At 47.5% G+C, this 22209-nt stretch overlaps 1 protein-coding gene across 9 annotated transcripts in view; it reads left to right on the forward strand.

Annotated features, from left to right (window-relative positions):
* The window catches only part of atf2 (activating transcription factor 2), a 226610-nt gene that overhangs the window by 47967 nt on the left and 156434 nt on the right, over window positions 1–22209 (forward strand). For 6 of the 9 annotated variants that reach the window (XM_038789357.1, XM_038789351.1, XM_038789354.1 and 3 more), the window contains 2 exons: window positions 10068–10136; window positions 12482–12578. In XM_038789357.1, coding sequence (XP_038645285.1) covers window positions 10089–10136; window positions 12482–12578 — 145 coding nt within the window. In that variant the 5' untranslated portion in view covers window positions 10068–10088. Of the gene's footprint in view, window positions 1–4338; window positions 4680–10064; window positions 10137–12481; window positions 12579–22209 lie in introns of those variants that run through there. The other 3 variants (XM_038789356.1, XM_038789358.1, XM_038789352.1) reach the window with 3 other exon arrangements.

A 22209-nucleotide genomic window follows, 5' to 3' on the forward strand; every position in this document is an offset into this window, starting at 1 on the left:
GAGGTTAGGTACATGCAGGTGCGGGACTTTGCACAAAAGGTGTGGAGGGCGTTCCCCAAGCTACCGGAGTACACGTTGTTGGAGCAACTGCTGCTTCCTGATGACTTGGGGGAAGGACAGGACTGGGCATATCGGGTGGTTGGGGGAGCAGGTGGTGAGGAACAAGAGTAAATGTGAGGAAGTGTTGGGGAGGGAAATAGGTTGGGGCTGTGGTGCGAGGGGATGCTGCAAGTGAACTCAACCTCCTCCTGCATGAGGTTCAAGGTGGCCCATAGGGGGTGGCCGATGGGTGCATGAAGTGTGGGCGGGGACTGGCGAATCATGCGCATGTGTTCTGGGGCTGCGAGAAGCTGGAGAGTTATTGGGAGATGGTGTTTGGAACGCTATCCAGGATAGTGGGGGTGGAGGTCAAGCCAGATCCTATGGTGGCGGTTTTTGGGGTCTCGGAAGTGCTGGATGTCCAGGAGCGGAAGCAGACCGGTGATGTGGCCTTCGCCTCTCTGATTGCTCGGCGAAGGTTCCTGTTAAATTGGAGATCAGACATGCTACTGGGGGTGGCGGCTTGGCTGGGGGATTTGTACAAATTTCTCCGGTTGGAGAAGATTAAGTTTAAGTTGAGGGTGTCAGAGGAGGGCTTTGAGGTGCGGTGGAGGTCGTTCATGACGACATTTGAGGAGCTGTTCATTGCGGGGATGGTTAAAAGGGAAACAGTTGTACAAACTGTGGATTATGATTCGGTGGACTGTGTATTTTGTACTTTGTTGATGTTACATGTATTTGGAATAAAATGCCTTTAAAAAAAAAAGAAAGGCCCTGTCAAGGTATGTTGTGGCCATTGAAGGTAGGGGTGCAGATGCCACAGGGGTGGCCATTTATACTGGGGTGCCCCTCCATGGACAAAGCAGAGGTGAGAAAAGCCCCTTAATTGGCTGCTTAAGTGGCCCAATTGGACTGTGGGGTGGTTGGTCACCTGGCACCTTTCCTGCTGCTGGCAAAATGGCATGACAGCATGAAGGTGTCAGGTATGCTACCCGATAACTTTCCATATCATTTTGCCTGTCTTCCCAGATTCCACCCTGTTCCCAAAGGCTCGTAAAATTCCAGCCCTAGTTTCTGGATATTTACAAGTACAGTACATCGTGGCAGTTAGGCTCACTACAGTATTTTCTCCAGCTCTGGATTGTTTCTGTTACAGGTCCGATTATTTTGCACTGTGTGATGCTCCTGCTGTGTTCCAGCATCTTACACATAATTTGTTTGCTGGTATGATTTAAATCTCTTGCATGGAATATCTGGCCAGCACTGTTGTGTTGTCATCCACAATTCGTCACTGCCTGAAGGATCAGCAGCAGGCTATCTCCTACCTGCAGAAAACAGAACCCTACTAAAAACCAAAAAATCCTAATTGAAAAACAAATCAACTTTCTTGGAATGAATTGCTTCTCTTCCAAGGCATCCTATAAAAGTAACAGCTGCAAACACATGCCACACATTTCAGGCCTGCAGTACATATTCTCTTGGTTTGCACCCATTATGATCCAAAATTTATTGTTACTGTCCACGCAGAGTAATCTGATAGCATGACTTTGGGAGGGCTGTAACAAATCATTCATTGTTGTGTGAACAGCATACCCTGTACTATAATGTTGCTTGTGCCTACAAATGCACCCCTCCAATCATTTGAAAGATAGACTAATTAACGCATGTAGGAGAAAAGGCCAATAAATATTTATATATAAAATTTATTAAAGCTATTTTGTTTTACAAACAATATGAAATAATAGAGTAACATTTATAGTGAATCCTAATTCAGTTCAATTTATTTCTGTATCACCCATGTAACATTCAAAGTACCAACATTTCCACATTAATCAATGAGATGCAATTTTCTTTTTTTTAAATAAATGTTTTTTATTGGGTTTTTGAACAAAGTATATTTACCGTTATGTACACAGAATAAGAGACATATATATATATATATACACACATATATAGAAGAGAAGGTCACACCCAAACATACCAAAGAAAAGAAAATAGTAAATAATAAAAAAACAATAAAAAATAAGATAGAATAACTGGTAGGATATTGTGCACCAGCTCAACAGCAGCAACTCTGTACACCTGGCAAAATTATTTACAACACATAAGTGGGCGACTGTTGGTGAAGAGGGGGGGGGGGATGGAGACTGGGGGGGGAGGTAAATATACATTTGGGTGCCGGAGAAACAATTACAGTGGGCAATACTCGAATGGGTTTGGTGTTGGCGTTGTTGCTTGCTTCAAGCAAACGACAACACCAACACCAAGCCCATTTGAGATGCAATTTTCTGACCAGATCATTCTAAAAATTTAATTTAGAGGTCATTCTCTCTCTAGGTTTGACTTTTTATTTAACCAACCGTTCCAAATATCTCAGATGATGTATTTCCTTGTTCATTGTTTCCTTGCTGGACACCAAGCCTGATCTTTGATCATCAGTCAGCTTCATAACTTTGTGGAGTGGCCAACTGTGCCACAAGCTAGACCAGCTCCCAACTGCCCAATGAGGGATCTCTGTACCTACCCACTGCTGTCTTCAAATTATTAGGCCATCCTGGCATTATAGTTGTGAATGTTCACTTAATTTTTTAAATAAACTTGATTAGTTGTCTCAGATTAAAGTGGACCGTGGATTAGAGCTAGAAGATAACTAATAGTAGATTTATCTTAAATGTGACTTCAACTGAAGTAGACATTACCATTTAAATATCGTGGAATTCCTACAGTGTAGAAGGAGGCCATTCGCCCCATCGAGTCTGCACTGACCCTTCGAACGGGCACTCTACCCATATCCATTCACCCAACCACCCCTCCCTACCCCTGTAACCCCATAGCCTAACCTGTACATCCCTGATCGCTAAGGGGCAATTTAGCATGACCAATCCACCTACCCATACATTTTTGGACTGTGGGAGGAAACCAGAGCACCCAGAGGAAACCCACGCAAATGCGGGGAGAATTTACAAACTCCACACAGACAGTGACCAAGGCTGGAATTATACCCAGGTCCCTGGTGCTGTGAGGCAGCAGTGCTAACCACAGTGCCACTGGATATAAATTACACCAAAATCCAACTGTGGTTCAGTAATCAGAAATCCTAAATTTCCATCACTTAATACTCTTTTGAATGCCAGACAGTTTCTTATACTGGTATGATTTTATAGTAAAAATATTAGATATTACGCCAATATTACAATGCCTTTGATTGTAAGTGCCATCACCAACCCGCCACAAGAATCTATTGATGTTGAAGATAAACCTACATTCGTCGCCTTACATCTTACAATTTTAATAAAATTGATTTGCCAGATTGGATCCAGCAGCTGCTCTGGGTTAACAGCAAGATAAACATAATTTGTTTTTGAGATTTGCAAGCTAACTCCGACAAAGACATTCTGCAATTGCAAAAGAGTGGCTGACAGAACTCAGAATTTTGGTGACTGAAAACTTTGAAACCCATCTTGATAGAACTCAAAATTTGTTTTCCAAATGAGTAGGGATATTCAACTAACTACAAAAGCAAAACACTGAGGAAGCAGTGGCAAGAATGAGGTCAACTTTGTTTCAGCCTCTTGTTTGTTCCCTCACCACCGGCCAAAGGCCAGTGTAGCATCTATGTCCTTTAGGAAATGGCCAGCTCAGTCAGTAATGGTGCTACTGAGCCGCTTTTTGTGATGGACATTGAAGTCCCCCACCTAAAGTACATTCTGCAGCCGTGCAAGCCTCGGTGCTTCCTTCAAGTGGTGTTCAACATGGAGTAGTTCTGATTCATCAGCTGAGGGGGGACAGTACGTGGTAATCTGCTGTAGCTTTCCTTGCCCATCTTTGATCTGTTGCCATAATTCCTCACGGGGCCAGGAATCAATGTTGAGGACTTCAAGGGCAACTCCCAACTTTGCTGCCACCTCTGCTGGGTCTGTTCTGCCGATAGAATAGGACATACCCTGCAATTGTGATGGTGCTATCTGATACATTGTCTGTAATGTATGTATCATTGAGTATGCGTATATCAGGGGCAGCACGGTAGCATGGTGGTTAGCATAAATGCTTCACAGCTCCAGGGTCCCAGGTTCGATTCCCGGCTGGGTCACTGTCTGTGCGGAGTCTGCACGTCCTCCCCGTGTGTGCGTGGGTTTCCTCCGGGTGCTCCAGTTTCCTCCCACAGTCCAAAGATGTGGGGGTTAGGTGGATTGGCCATGCTAAATTGCCCGTAGTGTCCTAAAAAAGTAAGGTTAATGGGGGGTTGTTGGGTTACGGGTATAGGGTGGATACGTGGGTTTGAGTAGGGTGAGTAGGGTAGGGTGATCATTGTTCGGCACAACATCGAGGGCCGAAGGGCCTGTTCTGTGCTGTACTGTTCTATGTTCTATGTTCTATCAGGCTATTGCCTGTCTAGTCTGTGATCAGCTGTCCCAATTTTAGCACAGACTTCCAGATGTTAGTAAGAAGGGCTTAACAGTTTCAACAAGGCTGAGTTTGCAGTTATTGTTTCCGGTGCCTCGGTCAATGGTGTATGGTCCGTCCTCTTTCATTTCTTATTGTCTTGTTTTTAGCAGTTTGAGGCAACTGAGTGGCTTGCTCGGCCATTTCTGAGGGCATTTCAAAGTCAGCAACAGCTGTACATCTGGAGTCACATGTAGGTAAAGACCACAGACTTCCTTTCCTGAAGGATATTACCAGACCAATTGGATTTTTACAACAATTGAGAATGGTTTCATGGTCGTTGATAGAAATCAGAATTTCTGGTTAGCTATAGATAAGATAGATAAAAGGTTTAATGAAGAAATCCTGGTTGGAAAAATCCTTTAATCCTTAAGAGTAATTAACTAAATAAAAATATATTAACCATGAGAGTGAGAAATAGCTGACTACTTGTGAATTAATAAGAACTAGGAGCAGGAGTAGGCCATCTGGCCCCTCGAGCCTGCTCCACCATTCAATGAGATCATGGCTGATCTTTTGTGGACTCAGCTCCACTTTCCGGCCCGAAGACCACAACCCTTAATCCCTTTATTCTTCAAAAAACTATCTATCTTTACCTTAAAAACATTTAATGAAGGAGCCTCAACTGCTTCACTGGGCAAGGAATTCCATAGATTCACAACCCTTTGGGTGAAGAAGTTCCTCCTAAACTCAGTACTAAATCTACTTCCCCTTATTTTGAGTCAATGCCCCCTAGTTCTGCTTTCACCTGCCAGTGGAAACAACCCGCATCTATCCTATCTATTCCCTTCATAATTTTATATGTTTCTATAAGATCCCCCCTCATCCTTCTAAATTCCAACGAGTACAGTCCCAGTCTACTCAACCTCTCCTCGTAATCCAACCCCTTCAGCTCTGGGATTGACCTAGTGAATCTCCTCTGCACACCCTCCAGTGCCAGTACATCCTTTCTCAAGTAAGGAGACCAAAACTGAACACAATACTCCAAGTGTGGCCTCACTAACACCTTATACAATTGAGCATAACCTCCCTAGTCTTAAACTCCATCCCTCTAGCAATGAAGGACATTTGCCTTCTTAATCGCCTGTTGCACCTGTAAACCAACTTTCTGTGACTCATGCACTAGCACACCCAGGTCTTTCTGCACAGTAGCATTCTTTAATATTTTATTGTTTAAATAATAATCCCATTTGCTGTTATTCCAACCAAAATGGATAACCTCACATTTGTCAACATTGTATTCCATCTGACAGACCCTAGCCCATTCACTTAACCTATCCAAATCCCTCTGCAGACTTCCAGTATCCTCTGCACTTTTCGCTTTACCACTCATCTTAGTGTCATCTGCAAACTTGGACACATTGCCCTTGGTCCCCAACTCCAAATCATCTATGTAAATTGTGAACAATTGTGGGCCCAACATGGATCCCTGAGGGACACCAATAGCTACTGATTGCCAACCAGAGAAACACCCATTTTTCCCCACTCTTTGCTTTCTATTAATTAACCAATCCTCTATCCATGCTACTACTTTACCCTTAATGCCATGCATCTTTATCTTATGCAGCAACCTTTTGTGTGGCACCTTGTCAAAGGCTTTCTGGAAATCCAGATATACCACATCCATTGGCTCCCCGTTATCTACTGCACTGGTAATGTCCTCAAAGAATTCCACTAAATTAGTTAGGCACGACCTGCCCTTTATGAACCCATGCTGTGTCTGCCCAATGGGACAATTTCTATCCAGATGCCTCACTATTTCTTCCTTGATGATAGATTCCAGCATCTTCCCTACTACCGAAGTTAAGCTCACTGGCCTATAATTTCCTGCTCTCTGCCTACCTCCTTTTTTAAACAGTGGTGTCACATTTGCTAATTTCCAATCCACCGGGACCACCCCAGAGTCTAGTGAATTTTGGTAAATCATCACTAGTGCATCTGCAATTTCCCTAGCCATCTCTTTTAGCACTCTGGGATGCATTCCATCAGGGCCAGGAGACTTGTCTACCTTTAGCCCCATTAGCTTGCCCATCACTACCTCCTTAGTGATAACAATCCTCTCAAGGTCCTCACCTGTCATAGCCTAATTTCTATCAGTCACTGGCATGTTATTTGTGTCTTCCACTGTGAAGACCGACCGCAGAAACCTGTTCAGTTCCTCAGCCATTTCCTCATCTCCATTATTAAAACTCCCTTCTCATCCTCTAAAGGACCAATATTTACCGTAGCCACTCTTTTTTGTTTTATTTATTTGTAAAAACTTTTACTGTCTGTTTTTATATTCTGAGCAAGTTTACTCTCATACTCTATCTTACTCTTTTTTATAGCTTTTTTAGTAGCTTTCTGTTGCCCCCTAAATATTTCCCAGTCCTCTAGTCTCCCACCAATGTTTGCCACTTTGTATGTTTTTTACTTCAATTTGATACTCTCCCTTATTTCCTTAGATATCCACAGTCGATTTTCCCTCTTTCTACTGTCCTTCCTTTTTGTTGGTATAAACCTTTGCTGAGCACTGAAAAATCGCTTGGAAGGTTCTCCACTGTTCCTCAACTGTTCCTCCATAAAGTGTTTGCTCCCAGTCTACCTTAGCTAGTTCTTCTCTCATCCCATTGTAATCTCCTTTGTTTAAACACAGAACACTAGTATTTGATTTTACCTTCTCACCCTCCATCTGTATTTTAAATTCCACCATATTGTGATCGCTCCTTCCGAGAGGATGCCTAACTATGAGATCATGAATCAATCCTGTCTCATTACACAGGACAAGATCTAGGACCGCTTGTTCCCTCCTAGGTTCCATTACATACTGTTCTAGGAAACTATCGCGGATACATTCTATAAACTCCTCCTCAAGGTTGCCTTGACCGACCTGGTTAAACCAATCGACATGTAGATTAAAACCCCCCATGATAACTGCTGTACCATTTCTACATGCATCAGTTATTTCTTTGTTTATTGCCTGCCCCACCATAACGTTACTATTTGGTGGCCGATAGACTACTCCTATCAGTGACTTTTTCGCCTTACTATTCCTGATTTCCACCCAAATGGATTCAACCTTATCCTCCATAGCATCGATGTCATCCCTTACTATTGCCCCGATGTCATCCTTAAATAACAGAGCTACACCACCTCCCATACCATCCACTCTGTCCTTCCGAATAGTTTGATACCCTCGGATATTTAACTCCCAGTCGTGACCACCCTTTAACCATGTTTCAGTAATGGCCACTAAATTATCGTCATTCACGATGATTTGCGCCATCAACTCATTTACTTTATTCCGAATACTATGAGCATTCAGGTAAAGTACACTTTTGTTGGTTTTTTAAACTCTGTTTTCAATCTTAACATCTCCAGTTTTATTCCTTTTAGTATTACTGGGCCTATTCACTGAGCTCCCCTCAGTCACTGTACCTTGTACTGTCGGCCTTTTGATTTTTGACTATGTCTTCTCTGCCTTGCACTTTCCCCCTTACTTCCTTTTGCTTCTGTCCCTGTTTTACTACCTTCCAACTTCCTGCATCGGTTCCTATCATCGTGCCACATTAGTTTAAACCCTCCCCAATAGCTCTAGCTCTAGGGGGGCTAGGACATCGGTTCCAGTCCTGCCCAGGTGCAGACCGTCCGGTTTGTACTGGTCCCACCTCCCCCAGAACCGGTCCCAATGCCCCAGGAATTTGAATCCCTCCCTCTTGCACCATCTCTCGAGCCACGCATCTATCCTATCTATCCTGACATTCCTACTCTGACTAGCTCGTGGCACTGGTAGCAATCTTGAGATTACTACCTTTGAGGTCCTACTTTTTAGTTTAGCTCCTAACTCCCTGAATTCAGCTTGTTGGACCTCATCACGTTTTTTACCTATATCGTTGGTGCCTATGTGCACCACGACAGCTGGCTGTTCACCCTCCCCCCCAGAATGTCTGCAGCCGCTCCGAGACATCCTTGACCCTTGCACCAGGGAGGCAACATACCATCCTGGAGTCTCGATTGCGTCCACAGAACCGCCTGTCTATTCCCTTTACGATCGTGTCCCCTATCACTATAGCCCTGCCATTTTTCTTCCTGCCCTGCTGCGCAGCAGAGCCAGCCACGGTGCCATGAACCTTGCTGCTGCCTTCCCCTGGTGAGCCATCTCCCTCAACAGTATCCAAAGCGGTATATCTGTTTTGCAGGGAGATGACCACAGGGGACACCTGCACTGCCTTCCTACTCTTGCTCTGTCTTTTGGTCACCCATTTCCTATCTCCCTCAGTAACTTTCAGCTGCGGTGTGACCAACTCACTAAACGTGCTATCCATGACCTCCTCAGCATTGCGGATGCTCCAAAGTGAGTCCATCCGCAGCTCCAGAGCCGTCAAGCGATCTAACAGGATCTGCAACTGAACACACTTCTTGCACGTGAAAGAGCCAGGGACAGTGGATGTGTCCCTGAGCTCCCACATCGCACATGAGGAGCATGACATGGGACTGGGATCTCCTGCCATGTCTTAAACCTTAGGTAAACTTATACAACTAGAATTTCAAAATAAAAATAAATAAATGAGACAATGAAAAGAAAAACTACTTACCAGTCACTCACCAGTGTTAAAAAGCACCTCCTCCCCACCCAGCTTCGAATTCCTTCGAATTAATCAGATAAGACTCAATGTTCACATTTTGCAAGTTGTTTAAGACTGTTAGCGAGTGCAAGGCCAAATAGCAGAAAAGACCCTTTTTGTTATGGAAAACTGGGCTGACATCCCAGTTCCGTTTCGATGGTGACGGCTAGTCAGCCCATAGTGATAATTTCTTGTGGGGAATGTATTTCACTCAGACCATCATGGAAAATTACAGCAAATCGTTTATCTCTTAAATTTGACAGACAGACACTTTGGTCGAATTAAGTGAATTATAAATTAGTTAAAATCAATCACAATTGTAAAGAGGACGAAACTTTAAAGATAATAATCTCCTTAAAAGACCAGTTGTCGGGATGAGAAAATGCTTTGTCTATTCCGGAATCATTCTTACCTAATCTCTGAAACCTATTCTCTTGCTTGCTTTGCAAATCTCCATTTTTTCTTTTGTTTCGTTTTGTACTGTGTATTATGATCTGAAGAAATCAGAGTTGTATTTTAGAACTCAACCACTGTATTTGCTAAAGACAATCGATCTGACTAGCTTGTTGCAGGGCTAGTTGGAACTTCCTAACTTTGTATTCAAAAATTGACTTTATTAGTAGACCTAAAGCTGACGAATAAAGTTTCAGATAACTTTACCAAGAGGCGCAGTCTGGAATCTCTGTTATTTGGGAACTAAGAAGGGATAACAATATCCAGGGTTCTGAATAGACACAGAGATCCATCAGTCATCATTAGAATTTTAATTCCAGATAATGACTTAATTTGTATTCCACCATCAACTGTAGTGGGATTTGAACCCAGGTCTCCAAAGCATTGCCCTCAGTCTCTGGATTACTAGTCCAGTGACAACAACTACAACATGACCTCCACATAATGTGTCCATAATTTGACAGTAATGAGATGAAGAGGTTTTCTTTGGAATGTTTTTTTAAATTATGCATTTAATTGTTGATGCAGGTGAAGCGAGATCTACTGAACATGAGTGATGACAAACCTTTTGTTTGTACTGCTCCTGGATGTGGCCAGGTAATACAACATTTTTTGCTCAATTCCATTTTTTGGTGCAATTGTATGCTTAAGTGTATGCATGAACCTTCAAAACGTAAAAGTAGTTTGGCAGTGTGATTTACTCTCAGGTACCTGGTACTACATTAAATAGGCTAGTACAGGGCAAAAATGGTGAAGTTTTCCATTTTTGTGCAGAACCTTGTTTAACATTTTTGAGAGCCTGCAGTATTGGAGTTCTCATATTGTATCTTAATCTATGACACGTGCATGTTCTGGCTTTGAGCCTTCTAATTTCTGCCTTTACATGTTATAACAAAAGTAGTTTACACTTAGTAAGTTAGAACTAGGTAATACCCAGTTAAAATATTGCTTTTCCTTATTTAATACCTAGTTTTCAGTGCAACTCAAAATCGCTGGGATGGCAATCTTTGCTGAGTGATGATTGGAAAAGTACTGGGGATGTAATTTTTGGTTGGTGTCATCCAATTTCTAATGAACGGATTTCCATTCCAGGCGCATTTCCATACCCCATTGCGCTCAGTGCTGATCTCGCTCGGCTAGGCCAAAAGCTGACTTTGCACTGGGCGCCGAGCCACATGTGATATGCCCGAACGGCAGTCCCCGGCACGATCTGAGGGGAGCCATGCCCATGAAAAAGGGATCTGAAGGGGGGAGGCCTGAAGGAATGTGTGAAGGGTGGGGGGGGGAGTGAAGGGGTTACACTGAAATGGGGGGATTCCCGGATTGGGTCACTGTCTGTGTAGAGTCTGCACTTCTCTCCATATCTGCATGGGCTTCCTCCGAGTGCTCCGGTTTCCTCCCTCAAGTCCCGAAAGACATGCTTGTTAGGTGAATTGGACAGTCTGAATTCTCCCTCAGTGCACCCGAACAGGCGAGGGGATTTTTACAGTAGCGTCATTGCAGTGTTAATGTAAGCTTACTTGTGACACTAATAAAGATTATTATTACCTGAATGGAGGGCGGCACATTGGTTAGCACTGTTGCCTTATGGCGCCGAGGACCCAAATTTGATCCCGGCCCTGGGTCACTGTCTGTGTGGAATTTGCACGTTCTCCCCGTGTCTGCGTGGGCCACGTGCCCACAACCCAAATAATGCACAGGGTAGGTGGATTGGCCTCGCTAAATTGCCCCTTAATTGGAAGAAAATAATTGGGTACTTTAAAATTTATATTAAAAAAATTATTACCTGAAAGGGGGGAGAACTGAAAGGGGGGATCGCCTTAAAGTTGGGGGTGGAGGGGGCGCGAGGCCCCGCTGCCTACGAGGATGGATCAGAGTGAGGCCGGGTCACTCTCCTGCCTGAGTGGTATTCGGGGTGGTGGTGACGCGGACAGTTAGTGATGGGAGAGGGGGGGGGGAGTGCATGGGTGGAGGGAGGTTGCCCGTCCGTACTCAAGGGTTGAGGTGTTGCCCATGCCTGCAGGGGGTCGCTATGTCTGTGATAGGGGTTGTGGGGGACCTTCAACTTAATCTTGAGATCTGGGAACCCTTTAAAAAGAGCACCCCAATTTCAGAGGCGCCAGTCTTGCCGGCACCTTTAGTTCCCCACTCCAGACAAGAATTCTAAAGGTGGGATTTACTGACCAACCCGCCGCGTGTTTGTCGGTGGCAGAAGTGACGTGCCAGCGGGATTTACCAGTCCCACAGTTGCAAACAGGATTTCCCGTTGACTGCACCCCATGAGCCCGGGAAACCCATGTGCTGGTGTTGGACTGGAATATTCCACTGGCGTGAACAGTCGTTAAATCCCGCCCTAAGCATGGGATTTTTCAGTGAGAATCTCCCCACGCTCCAGAAAAATGACTGGTAAGTGTGGGTGAATTGCGATCTGGATCGTGCCCAGGCGGGAATCATCCCGTGATTCTCACCCAAAATGTGGGGACAATTTTGCCCAATATCTATACTTCAAAAAGCATTTAATGGGCTGTAAAGTGCCTTAAGATGCTTTGTGACCCTGAAGGTGCTATATAAATAAATGTATTTTTAATTGGTAGACCTGCTCAGAGATGTCACAACAACACTGGTGTAGAAAATAGGAACACTATGCCTGCCCAGTTTTGAAATTTTGAGTATTATTTTCTGGTGTGAAAATTATTGATTTTTCCTTTCTGATTAGATTTAGATTTAGATTTAGGCCATACGATAAAAGCAATGTAAATACATGGACATAGACATTGGGTGAAGCATACGGAGTATAGTACTACACGGTAGAGACTGACTCAGTAGAAACTGTGTGGTTTTAAAGGGAAAAATATGAAAAAATATGTACAACATTATTAATAGAGCCTATTGATGTTAATATTTGTGAATTATGGTCCAAATAAATTGAATTATTGTTGCAGCGCTTCACGAATGAGGATCACTTGGCTGTTCACAAGCACAAACATGAGATGACATTAAAGTTTGGTCCAGCACGTAATGACAGTGTCATAGTGGCTGGTAAGTATCTATTTCGTTTCTCCATACTCTGTAATCGCTAAACTCAAAAAAGTTATGAAAAAGGGAGGGGGAGTCCCATGTGGTTGGGCTGGAATCCCATGGGGGGGGGTTATGGGTGGTTAGTTGAGAGGTTGTGCGGGAGTACCTGGGGGTCGTGGGTGTTGGTGGAGTCCCGTGGATCTTTACTGTACCTACACAGAAGTTCAGTAAGAAGTCTTACGACACCAGGTTAAAGTCCAACAGCTTTGTTTGGAATCACTAGCTTTCGGAGCGCAGCTCCTTCATCAGGTGAAAGAAATGAGAGAAAGTTGAACCAAAAATAAACCCACAAACACGATGAGGGCAGAGGTACGATCTAAAATTATTGATCTCAGTGTTGAGTTCAGAAGGCTGCAGTGCCCAGCTTGGGTCCTGTTCCTTGATTTTGCATTGACCTTCATTCGAACACTGTAGCAGGCCAAGGGCAGAAACATCAGAGTGGGAGCAAGGTGGACAATTGAAATGACAAGGGACAGGAATTTCAGGGTCATATGGACTGCGGACTGAACAGAGCTGTTTTGCAAAGCGGTCATTATTTGCATTTGGCCTGCATTTGATCTCCCTTGTGCAGTGAAGACCATATTGTGAGCAGTGGATACAGTTTTCAAAATGGAGCGAAGTGCAATTAAGTGCAATTAAGTTGATGTTCCACTTGGAAGGAGAGTTTAGAGTCTTTTATGGGGAGAAGGTGAAAGAACAGAGGTTGCATCTCCTGCATTTACCTGGAATTGTACTGGAGGGAATGAAGGAGGTGTGGTAAGAGTGTACTAGGGTGCCATGGAGGGAGTGGTCCCTTAAGATTGCTGAAAGAGAGGGCAGGGGAAAATATGTTTGGTGGTGATATCACGCTGGATTTAGCAGAAATGGTATTGAATACTAAGGCTGCAACCAATGAAAGATGAGGACAAGGATAACCTCATCATGGTTTGGATGGGAGGGAAAGGGTTCAGAGCAGAACAAAATGTTGCTATTTGTGAAGAACACTGGGCGAAATTCTCCCATCGGGAAACTAAGTGCCGACGCCGGAGTGAAAACCGGAGTGTTTCACTCCGGCGTCGGAGGCCGCTCCTCGCCCCCTATTCTCCAACCCCAGGGTGCTAGGAGTGGCGCCGCGTCAATGACGCACGCTGGGCTTTGGCGCCGCGTCAAAGCGGCACCGCGTAAATTACACGGCCGGCAGCGTACGCGGTTGCCGTCCTCCCCGCGGGCGCCCCGCAAGACATGGAGGATTGATCTTGCGGGGTGGAGGAGGAAAAGAGTGCGTCCTTTAGAGACGCTGGCCTGCCAATCGATGGGCACCGATCGTGGGCCAGACCCCTATTGAGCACCCCCCTGGTAGTCGATCCTCCTTCCCCCCCCCCCCCCACAGGCCGCACATGCAGCATTTGCGCGCTGTTCACGCCGGCAGCGACCAGGTGTGGTTGGCGCCGGCGTGAACCCGTCGGATTGGGCAGGCCGCTCGGCCCATCCGGGCCGGAGAATCTCCGCTCGCCCGTTAGAAACGGTGAGCGCCGTTTCTCCGAGCGGCCTGTCGCGAAACGCGGCACGCCATTTTGGTGGGGGTGGGAGAATCGCGTGCGGGTGCCTGGGCGGCGTGGCGGGAATCGCCCGATACTCCCGCGATTCTCCCACCCGGCGTGGGGGTCGGAGAATTGCGCCCACTATCTTATAACAATGGCCCAGGATGTCCTTGGCATGTCTATATATTTTTTTCAACACAAAAGCCCCAGGAAATTATCCTTGCCAATATTGTGCCAATACCTTTGCAGAACCATGAAAACTGGATTATCATGGCCAAATGGCAATCGCAAATTTCCTGGATTTATGTTAATTTTTTCATTGCAGTCACTTGGAGTAAAAGGCATAATGACGTAGTTGAATTAAGGATTTTATTTTGAAGGAACAAAACTGCCTAGCTTTATTTTCTCTGGGACAAACATTTGATTTTAAGGACTACCTTTTAGTTTTTGAGGGCCTTTATTAGGTGATGCAGTGACCGAGCAACAGTACCATTTGTATTGAACATTTTTAAGCTTTCCTTCTTTAAATAGATAAGATAGCACAACTAACAAATAAAAAGACTCCAATAAATATTACCCCTCATGAAAAATTCAAGGGGATGGGAGGATTAGCGAGCAGGCTGGGGTTAGGACAAGACAGCGTCAGGAGGACCTTTTGAGCCTTGAGATGAATGCACTTAAATGATTGAATTGCCGAAAATGTACTCTTTTTGAACATGTGCATTTTTCTTTGAGCTAAAATTGATTATTATGTGTTAATTTTAGTGCAAATTGTGTGAATAGTGTAGGACACTGACTGCATCAGTGAAAGAATGTAAGATAATTTTTTTGGGTTGGAATGGGGCTGGCTGGAATTTGGGTTTCGTGATTAATTCCAGGAAGTTAAAGTGACTGTCTGGCCTCCTGAGACAGCTTCTCGGTTTGTCAGGACTGACTGATGGCAACAGGAACAGTACAGCACAGAACAGGCCCTTCGGCCCTCGATGTTGTGCCGAGCAATGATCACCCTACTCTAGCCCACGTATCCACCCTATACCAGTAACCCAACAACCCCCATTAACCTTATTTTTTAGGACACTTGAGGGCAATTTATCACGGCCAATCCACCTAACCCGCACATCTTTGGACTGTGGTAGGAAACCGGAGCACCCGGAGGAAACCCACGCACACACGGGGAGGACGTGCAGACTCCGCACAGACAGTGACCCAGCCGGGAATCGAACCTGGGACCCTGGACCTGTGAAGCATTTATGCTAACCACCATGCTACCGTGCTGCCCCATTTATTTTCAGGGTTGGGGGAATGGGGACAAATGAGAGCATGCAAGTGCAGGCCAGTTCTGCTTTGCCACAAAGAGAAGCAAAGCAGAACTGGCCTGCACTTGCATGCTCTCATTTGTCCCCATTCCCCCAACCCTGAAAATAAATGAACTCCATCCCTCTAGCAATGAAGGACAAAATTCCATTTGCCTTCTTAATCACCTGTTGCACCTGTAAACCAACTTTCTGTGACTCATGCACTAGCACACCCAGGTCTCTCTGCACAACCCTTTAATATTTTAATATTTTATCGTTTAAATAATAATCCCGTTTGCTGTTATTCCTACCAAAATGGATAACCTCACATTTGTCAACATTGTATTCCATCTGCCAGACCCTAGCCCATTCACTTAACCTATCCAAATCGCATATGAAAAGAGCACAATGCCTATTTAAAGAAGGTGCTCGGGTGCTTGAATATTGTCCAAGTTAATATGCATTGAAATATTTGAAATTCATGTATCTGCTTAATTAGTTAATTGATATAAATGGGATAAGCAAGGCAGCACGGCGGTGCAGTGGTTAGCACAGCTGCGTCACGGTGCCGAGGTCCCAGGTTCGATCCTGGCTCTGGGTCACTGTCCGTGTGGAGTTTGCACATTCTCCCTGTGTTTGCGTGAGTTTTGCCCCCACAGCCCAAAGATGTGCAGGATAGGTGGATTGGCCACGCTAAATTGCCCCTTAATTTGAAAAAATGAATTGGGTACTCTAAATTTAAAAAGAATATTTGAAAAAAGATGGGATAAGCCATTGGCTTACATCAGGGCATGAAACAATGCAATTAATGACATTCATCGCTGTTCCAGGAAATTCTGAAGCTTGTAAGTGCCATTATCCCCTGATCGGCATTCTCAGTAACTTGGATTGACTTGTGCTCTGTATTTGTGCTGTGTAATCTTATGCTGACTTGTGGTTCCAAAATAATTTTTTAAACATCTGAACTGAATTGGGCAAACTTTCAATGCATTTCTTCAAATTCAAATCCTATTGTAACCATATGAAGTATCTTTCTTTATGTTATAGCATGGCAGATGGTAAGTGCCAGGCCGGCCAAATACCAAAGGGAAACTTGAACAAGCTGCCACAACGATTTGTATATTATGAGGAGGTATCGAAAGTTAGGACAAGTAAATTTCAGACCACTTGTGAAGATTGTAAATATTACATTTAAATATTTATTAAATTAAAAAAAGAAAATAACACTTAAAGACGCAAGAACACCATTGCACAGTTAACAGTCTTCTGCAAACATTTCATAAAATATATTTTGGTCTGAGTAAAGAGTTAAACACCTCTGTTGATGGTAAAAATCCTCATAGATTTTCAATCTATTAAAAATGCACTGCTCTGCTATAGGGAAACCTCCCACAGGCTTTTCTTCCTCTTTTGTTCGATACTGAGCTACAGCTTGTCTCAAACGTCTTGCAGCCAAAAACACAGTTCTCTGAGGGAGGTGACAGCTGATATTCACAGGTCTGTCTCCAGCACACACTGTTTTTTCAGGATCTCCTGGACACATAATTCACGATTCACGAGCGCGATTTCACCAAGTGGGAACAAAAGTTGCATGGGGAGCGTATTTAGCCACGTGTTTCCCAGTATTCACAGCGCTGAGAAACACCCCACTATTTAACACGCCCCTGGTTAGATAGGGTGCCTCAGCAGGGAACGTGTGGCCAAGCCCACATATAGCCCCGTTTTCTGCATTGTGGAGCTCTGCGCGAGGAAGTCCTCAGTGTAGCGAGAGATTGGGATGCCATTTTTAAATGGTGCCTGGAGCCGCTGACACAATCGCTGACCCCCCCCAAGCCCCAACTCATTATGAGGGGATCCCTGGGCCCCCTTGCACATCTCAAACACCCGCACAGGACCCTCCATCCGATCGCCGCCACGTGAAAAATGCCACCTGGGCAACTCAGCAGTGCCAGGCTTCTATCCAGGTGGGCAGTGCCAGGATGCCAACGTGCTCAGAGGGCAAGCATCTCTGCACCTCCAATTCCCTGGGAAACCCCCACAAGTGCCGTTCCACCTAGTCCCCATTTATGGAGACCAGTACTGAACGGACTCGCCTGAGGTTTCTGATGCAAAGGAGATAGATCCCAACGCCTCGGATGCCTTGGGAAACTGCATAGTAGGGTGAGGCTAGCTGACTCGCTCTAATATTCAGATTTGCCAAAAAGTGATCCTGCCCACAAGAGCTGGGATTCACATCACAATGTCTCTCGAGATCACATTAGATCTCGCAAGGTGTTATGAGCCAAATAGATCCTGGGAGCGGGGCTCCCGGCTTCTATTGGCCATGTTGCTCCACAGCGCAATGCCTTTCAGGCACAATGTGGCTATTGATTGCGTTCATTGTCTTCAATTTCTCTATAGAAAGTTTTTTCTCTTTGATCTTCCACGACAGTTTCTATTTAAAAAAAAATAATTTTTATTGAAATTTTTGAAAAATGTATAACAACAGAACAATAATAATAACAATAATAAACACCCCCCGGAACCCATAACAACGCATATAACGAATCCCCCCACCGCCCCCGCCTTCTCTCCCCCCCTTCTCTCTTCTCCTCCCCCCCCCCCCCCCCCCCCTCCCCCCGGGTTGCTGCTGCTGCTGACCTAGTTCCCTATCGTTGAGCCAGAAAGTCGAGGCAAGGCTGCCACCGCCTAAAGAACCCTTGTACCGACCCCCTCAGGGCGAATTTGACCTTCTCCAGCTTAATGAATCCCGCCATGTCATTGATCCAGGTCTCCACGCTTGGGGGTCTCGCATCTTTCCATTGCAACAAGATCCTCCGCCGGGTTACTAGGGACGCAAAGGCCAAAACACAGGCCTCTTTCGCCTCCTGCACTCCCGGCTCCACCCCAACCCCAAATATCGCGAGTCCCCAGCCTGGCTTGACCCTGGACCCTACCACCCTCGACACCATCCTCGCCACCCCCTGCCAGAATTCCCCCAGTGCCGGGCATGCCCAAAACATATGGGCATGGTTCGCTGGGCTCCCCGAACACCTAATGCACCTGTCCTCACCCCCAAAAAGCCTGCTCATCCTCGTCCCGGACATATGGGCCCTGTGCAGTACCTTGAACTGGATGAGGCTAAGCCTCGCACATGAAGAGGAGGAGTTCACCCTCTCCAGGGCGTTCGCCCATGTCCCCTCCTCAATCTGCTCCCCCAGCTCCACTTCCCACTTAGCCTTCAGCTCCTCTACCGACGCCTCCTCCACCTCCTGCATCACCTGGTAGATGTCAGACACCTTCCCATCCCCGACCGACACCCCCGAAAGCACCCTATCCCTTACAGCCCGCGGGGGCAGCAAAGGGAAAGCCTCCACCTGCCGCCTAGCAAACGCCTTGACCTGAAGGTACCTGAACATATTCCCCGGGGGGAGCTCAAACTTCTCCTCCAGCTCACCCAGGCTCGCAAACCTCCCGTCAATGAACAGGTCTCCCAACTTCCTTATGCCCGCCCTGTGCCATCCCAGGAACCCGCCATCAATGTTCCCTGGGACAAACTGGTGGTTCCCCCGCAGCGGGGCCTCCAACGAGCCCCCCACTTCCCCCCTGTGTCACCTCCACTGCCCCCAAATCTTGAGGGTAGCCGCCACACCGGGCTCGTGGTGTACCTCGTTGGAGGGAGCAGCAACGGCACCGTTACCAGTGCCTTCAGGCTCGTGCCTCCACAGGACGCCATCTCCATCCGTTTCCATGCTGCCCCCTCCCCATCCATTACCCATTTACGTACCATCGAGACGTTAGCCGCCCAATAGTACCCAGAGAGGTTGGGCAGCGCCAGCCCCCCTCTATCCCTGCCCCGCTCCAAAAAGACCCTCCTCACCCTCGGAGTCCCGTGCGCCCAAACAAATCCCGTGATGCTGCTGTTCACCCTCCTAAAAAAGGCCCTCGGAATGAAAATGGGGAGGCACTGAAACAAAAACAAAAACCTCAGGAGCACCGTCATTTTAACGGACTGTACTCTACCTGCCAACGACAGCGGCAGCATGTCCCACCTTTTAACCTCCTCTTCCATCTGCTCCACCAACCTAGTAAAATTAAGCTTATGCAAAGTCCCCCAACTCCTAGCCACCTGAACCCCCAGGTACCTAAAACTCCTCACTGCCCTTTTTACCGGGAGCCTACCAATCCCCTCCTCCTGATCTTCCGGGTGTATAACAAACAGCTCGCTCTTGCCCAGGTTCAACTTGTAGCCCGAGAAACTCCCAAACTCAGCAAGAATCTCCATCACCTCCGGCATTCCCCCCACCGGGTCTGCTACATACAGCAGCAAGTCATCTGCATACAGCGACACTCGGTGCTCCTCCCCACCCTGCACCAGACCCCTCCACCTCCCCGACTCCCTGAGCGCCATGGCCAGAGGCTCAATTGCCAACGCAAAATGCAAGGGTGATGGGGGCACCCCTGCCTCGTCCCACGGTGGAGCCGGAAGTACTCGGACCTCCTCCCATTTGTCGCTACACTCGCCATCGGGGTCTCGTACAGCAACCTCACCCATTTAATAAACCCCTCCCAAACCCAAACCTCTAACACCTCCCACAAGTACCCCCACTCAACCCTATCAAAGGCCTTCTCCGCATCCAATGCCACCACAATCTCCGCCTCTCCTTCTGCCGCCGGCATCATTATCACATTTAGCAGCCTTCGCACGTTAGTGTTCAGCTGCCTCCCCTTCACAAAACCCGTCTGATCTTCATGTATCACCCCCGGCACACAGTCCTCTATTCTAGTGGCCAAGATCTTCGGCAGCAACTTGGTGTCTACATTCAGCAGTGAAATTGGCCTAAATGATCTACACTGCAAGGGGTCCTTATCTCGCTTCAGGATCAGGGAAATCAGGGGCAAAACTCCCCCCTCCCATGCCTCATTAAAGGTCCGAACCAGCAGGGGGCCCAACAGGTCCGCATACGTTTTATAAAATTCAACTGGGAACCCATCCAGTCCCGGCGCCTACCCCGACTGCATGTGGCCAATCCCTCTAACCAGCTCCTCCAACTCGATCGGCGCCCCCAGTCCCTCCACCTGCTCCTCCTGCACCCTTGAAAATTGCAGCCTGTTCAAAAAGCTCTCCATTCCCCCCCCCCCCCCCCCCCCCCCCCCGCCCCCCCCCCCCCCATCCTAAAGACCCCATGGACCTCTACCCCCTTCCGCACCACATTCCCACCGCTATCCTTCACTCCACCAATCTCCCTAGCCGCGTCCCGCTTGCGAAGCTGATGCGCCAGCATCCTGCTCGCCTTCTCTCCATACTCATAGACCGCTCCCTGCGCCTTCCTCCACTGTGTCTCCGCCTTTTTGGTGGTCAATAAATCAAACTTGGCCTGCAGGCTACGCCGCTCCCCCAGCAATCCCTCCTCCGGGGCCTTCCGCATACCTCCTATCTACACTCAGCAGCTCCCCCACCAGTCTCTCCCTCTCCCTCCTCTCCCCCCTCTCCCTATGGGCTCGGATGGAAATCAGTTCCCCCCTAATCACTGCCTTCAGAGCCTCCCACACCATCCCCACCCGGACCTCCCCAGTATCATTGGCCTCGAGGTACCTCTCAATACATCCCCGGACCCTCCAGCACACCTCCTCATCAGCTAACAACCCCACGTCCAGACGTCAAAGCGGGCGCTGGTCCCGCACCTCCCCCATCTCCAGATTCACCCAATGCGGAGCATGGTCCGAAATCGCTATTGCCGAATATTCGGCATCCTCCACCCTCGGGACCAGCCCGCTACTCAGGACAAAAAAATCAATACGGGAATAAACCGTGTGCACGTGGGAGAAAAAAAAAAGAGTACTCCCGAGCCCTCGGCCTCCCAAACCTCCAGGGATCCACCCCTCCCATCTGGTCCATAAACCCCCTCAACACCTTGGCTGCCGCCGGCCTCCTGCCTGTCCTAGAACTAGAACGATCCAGTGCGGGATCCAGCACCGTATTGAAGTCCCCCCCCCCATGATCAGGCCCCCCGCCTCCAGGTCAGGAATGCGGCCCAACATACGCCTCATGAAACCCGCATCATCCCAATTTGGGGCATATGCATTTACCAACACCACCGTCTCCCCCTGCAGCTTACCGCTCACCATCACATATCTGCCGCCTCTATCAGCCACCACCTCAGACGCCTCAAACGCCACCCTCTTCCCCACCAGGATCACCACCCCCCGGTTCTTCGCGTCGAGCCCTGAATGGAAAACTTGCCCCACCCTCCACTCCCTCAGACGAACCTGGTCCGCCACCTTCAGGTGAGTCTCCTGAAGCATGGCCATGTCCGCCTTCAGCCCCTTCAGATGCGAAACCACCCGGGCCCGCTTAACCGGCCCATTCAACCCCCTCATGTTCCACGTGATCAGCCGGAGCAGGGGGCACACCGCCCCCCTCCCCCGTCGACTAGCCATAGCCCATCGACTGCTCGCCCCTGGCCAGCACCCCCCACTCGGCCCATTTCCAATGGCGATAGAACCTCACCCCGACCCCACCGACCCGCACCAGCTCCTCCCTGGCCAATCCAGCAGCAACCCGGTATCCCCCCCCCCCCAGGCTAGGACCTCTCCTAGCTGCGACGCCCCCTCCATAGTACGCCCGAGAGCCAGCTGACTTCTGCTGACCCCGGCAGCTCCTGCCCTAACTCCGACCCCTCCCGATATGGGGTGACCCCTCCCCCCCTGCAGCAGCTCCTTGGCACCGCTCCAGCGCGGGAAAACGGAAACTGATATCCACGCCCCTTGCCTCCAGCTCCACCCCCCTCGTCCCGC

Source organism: Scyliorhinus canicula, chromosome 2 (genome assembly GCF_902713615.1).
Source record: "Scyliorhinus canicula chromosome 2, sScyCan1.1, whole genome shotgun sequence".
Lineage (NCBI taxonomy): Eukaryota > Metazoa > Chordata > Chondrichthyes > Carcharhiniformes > Scyliorhinidae > Scyliorhinus > Scyliorhinus canicula.